This window comes from Octopus bimaculoides, chromosome 6 (assembly GCF_001194135.2).
Source record: "Octopus bimaculoides isolate UCB-OBI-ISO-001 chromosome 6, ASM119413v2, whole genome shotgun sequence".
NCBI lineage: Eukaryota > Metazoa > Mollusca > Cephalopoda > Octopoda > Octopodidae > Octopus > Octopus bimaculoides.
Window position 1 is genome coordinate 91082573 of NC_068986.1, and position 3216 is coordinate 91085788.

The following is a 3216-nucleotide window of genomic DNA, read 5'->3' on the forward strand; positions in this document are numbered from 1 at the left end:
ATATACATATATATATATATATATATATATATATGTATATGTGTGTGTGTGTGTGTGTGCAGTATGTACATATATGTATCAATGCAGCATGTAAGTATATGTGTGTGTATGTATGCATACAATTTCACTCTACTACATAATTGAATGCCTAACAGAAAGATAGACCAGAAGGGAAACAATTTTTCTAGCTAAAAACATACCCCATCAATGCAAGTATAGAAAAGTAAATGTGAAACAGCATATGTATATATATATATGCATGCGTGCATGCACACACACACACATTCATTTGTTTTATGTCCATGCATGGGTTAGTAAATGTTATTTGAAGCATTGCTTTACAGCTGGATGCCCTTCCTGATTCTAATCCATACCTGCTTTTCAAATTTGTGGTGACTTGGTCCATATTGCATTGAAAGTACAAAATTCCCAGATCATTTCTTGGCAACAGAAACTGAAAACACCACCACACTTTCATATAAGTGATTGTAAATGTAAATGCACAAATAATGAGTGTGTATGTGTATACAGATGTCTGTACCTTATATATGTATGCACAATGGTTTTCTTTACACAAATACACTCACTCACAAAGTGTTGGTTGGCTCAGGGCTATAGTAAATGATACTTGTCCAAGGTGCTGGAAAGTGAGATTGAACCTAAAACTATGTGGTTGAGAAGTGAACTTCTAAACCACACAGCCATGCCTGCACCTACACACATACATACATACACATGTGTGTGTGTGTGTGTGTGTGTGTGTGTGTTTGTGTGTGCACATACACACACTTCTAATATGTATAAATTCTAATATATGTATATATATATTATATTATATTATATTATATACACAAAGAATAATCATTATTAAATATCTAAAAGTGGTGAGCTGATAGAATTGTTATCACGCTGGGCAAAATGCTTAGCAGTGTTTCAACCATCTTTACGTTCTGAGTTCAAATTCTGCTGGGGTCGACTTTGCCTTTCGTCTTTTCAGGGTCAATAAAATAAATACCAGTTAAGCGGTGGGAGGAGGAAGCAGAGGTCAATGTAATTGACTTACCCTCTCCCCCAAATTTGCTGACTTTGTGTCAAAATTTGAAACCATTATTAAACATTCGGTATAATGTCAAGCTTTTGATTGGAAATGACCCATGCAATATTTTCTATTAAAATTATTCAGCAGACACACAGGGGAAAGCAAGGTAGAGATGATGGTTATTGTTGATGTTGATATTTAATTCTATATGAACCTTGATTGGGCAGATCTATGCTCAAAGGCATTTCCATCTGTTACCAACCTGTATTTTTGTATATCTAGGACCTAATTGTCCAATATGTCTTCTCTTTTTTTAAGCTGGCCAGGTGTAATTTGAGGGAGATTTGGCTGCTATTTCTAATGGGGCAAGTGACTACACAGAAGTTCTCTCATTAGTTCATGAATGGTGGTAGTTGTTGAATATTAAAATTAAGGAAGGAAATAAATTAGTTTTTCTTCAGTGTATGACTAATTTAGAAGTGTAACCTTTTCTGTTTCAGCCCTGATGTTTGGTTCAATATCAGTGTGATGGGTGGGCTTCAAGTTATGGAGATGCCACTGTTGAAAACCTGGATTCATACCCATGTCAAAGAAGGAATCACCAAAGGTTAGTATTGACTATTATACACCCATTATAGTTTCTTAAAATACTTCATTAGCTGTGCCACCATTTTGAGTTGGAGCTGAAATTCGGTCAAAGCTGACTATATTCTTCACTATACTGGTGTTTATGAGTTAAATTACAAATAAAACTTACAAATGGATCTATTTCATTCTCTTTCTCTACACACTTCATTTTAATTATTCTTATCCCCTTCTTTTTCACTCTATCATTTTGTTATAGTGCTTTCCACATAATCTTTTCTCATACCCTCTGCAAGCTCTCTTTTCTCCTACTTTTTGTCACTATTTATTTATGTCACATATAAGCCTAACATTCAGCAACGCTAAATGTTAGGCTCATATGTATCAGCATATATTAGATACCATTTTTTAAAATTATATGTCCTAGCAATACAAATAAAAGCGATATCAGGAAAAGATGTCCTGTGGTAAAATATAAAAATGAAGAAACAGAAAAGAAAAATAGAAACATAATGACATTCAAGAAATTCTTCAATGAATGTTTTATCCTAGATATTTTTCTTCAATATTTTGTTTCCTACTCACCCTTTAACACGAACCTTTCATTCCTTTTCCAGCTCTGGTTGATCCAGCAAAGCTGGATGTTAGTCTTGCCTCTGTTGGACCAGTCCAGTATCAACGCTCTATGGTGAAACGACAGTGTGGTGAGTTTCTGGTATTCTATTTCTCTAGTAATTTTCCATTGTACCTGATTTCATTCTATACTTGTTAAACAACAAGGTCAGTGGGATGCTGAATAATTTTAATAGAAAATATTGCATGGGTCATTTCCAATCAAAAGCTTGACATTATACCGAATGTTTAATAATGGTTTCAAATTTTGACACAAAGCCAGCAAATTTGGGGGAGAGGGTAAGTCAATTACATTGACCTCTGCTTCCTCCTCCCACCGCTTAACTGGTATTTATTTTATTGACCCTGAAAAGACGAAAGGCAAAGTCGACCCCAGCAGAATTTGAACTCAGAACGTAAAGATGGTTGAAACACTGCTAAGCATTTTGCCCAGCGTGATAACAATTCTTCATCTCACCTGTGTTGATAAAATAAAATTCTATTAAAGTACTGAAGTCAATGGTGTCCCTCTTGGCTAAAATTGCTGACCTTGTGCCTAAATTAGTATGCACGATGAAATGCTTTGCGGTATTTCACCTGTCACTACATGCTGAGGTCAACTTTGCCTTTCTTCCTTTTGGGGTTGATAAATTAAGTACCAGTGAAATACTGGGATCAATGTAATCAACTAGTCCCCTCCCCCAAAATTGCTGCCCTTCTGGCAGAATCTGAAACCATTATTATTATTATTATTATTATTATTATTATTATTATTATTATTATGTGGGTGATTGATTGGTAGAATTGTTAGCACAAAGGCGGCGAGTTGGCAGAAGCGTTAGCCCGCTGGACGAAATGCTTAGTGGTATTTTGTCTGCCGCTACATTCTGAGTTCAAATTCCGCCGAGGTCGACTTTGCCTTTCATCCTTTCAGGGTCGATAAATTAAGTACCAGTTACACACTGGGGTTGATGTAATCA

General features: G+C 35.4%; 1 protein-coding gene across 4 annotated transcripts in view; it reads left to right on the forward strand.

Annotated features, from left to right (window-relative positions):
* Positions 1 to 3216, forward strand: part of LOC106869820 (uncharacterized) — a 172127-nt gene that overhangs the window by 92070 nt on the left and 76841 nt on the right. For all 4 annotated transcript variants that reach the window (XM_052968961.1, XM_014915708.2, XM_052968963.1 and 1 more), the window contains exons 5-6: positions 1540 to 1646; positions 2242 to 2328. In XM_052968961.1, coding sequence (XP_052824921.1) covers positions 1540 to 1646; positions 2242 to 2328 — 194 coding nt within the window. The remainder of the gene's footprint in view (positions 1 to 1539; positions 1647 to 2241; positions 2329 to 3216) is intronic.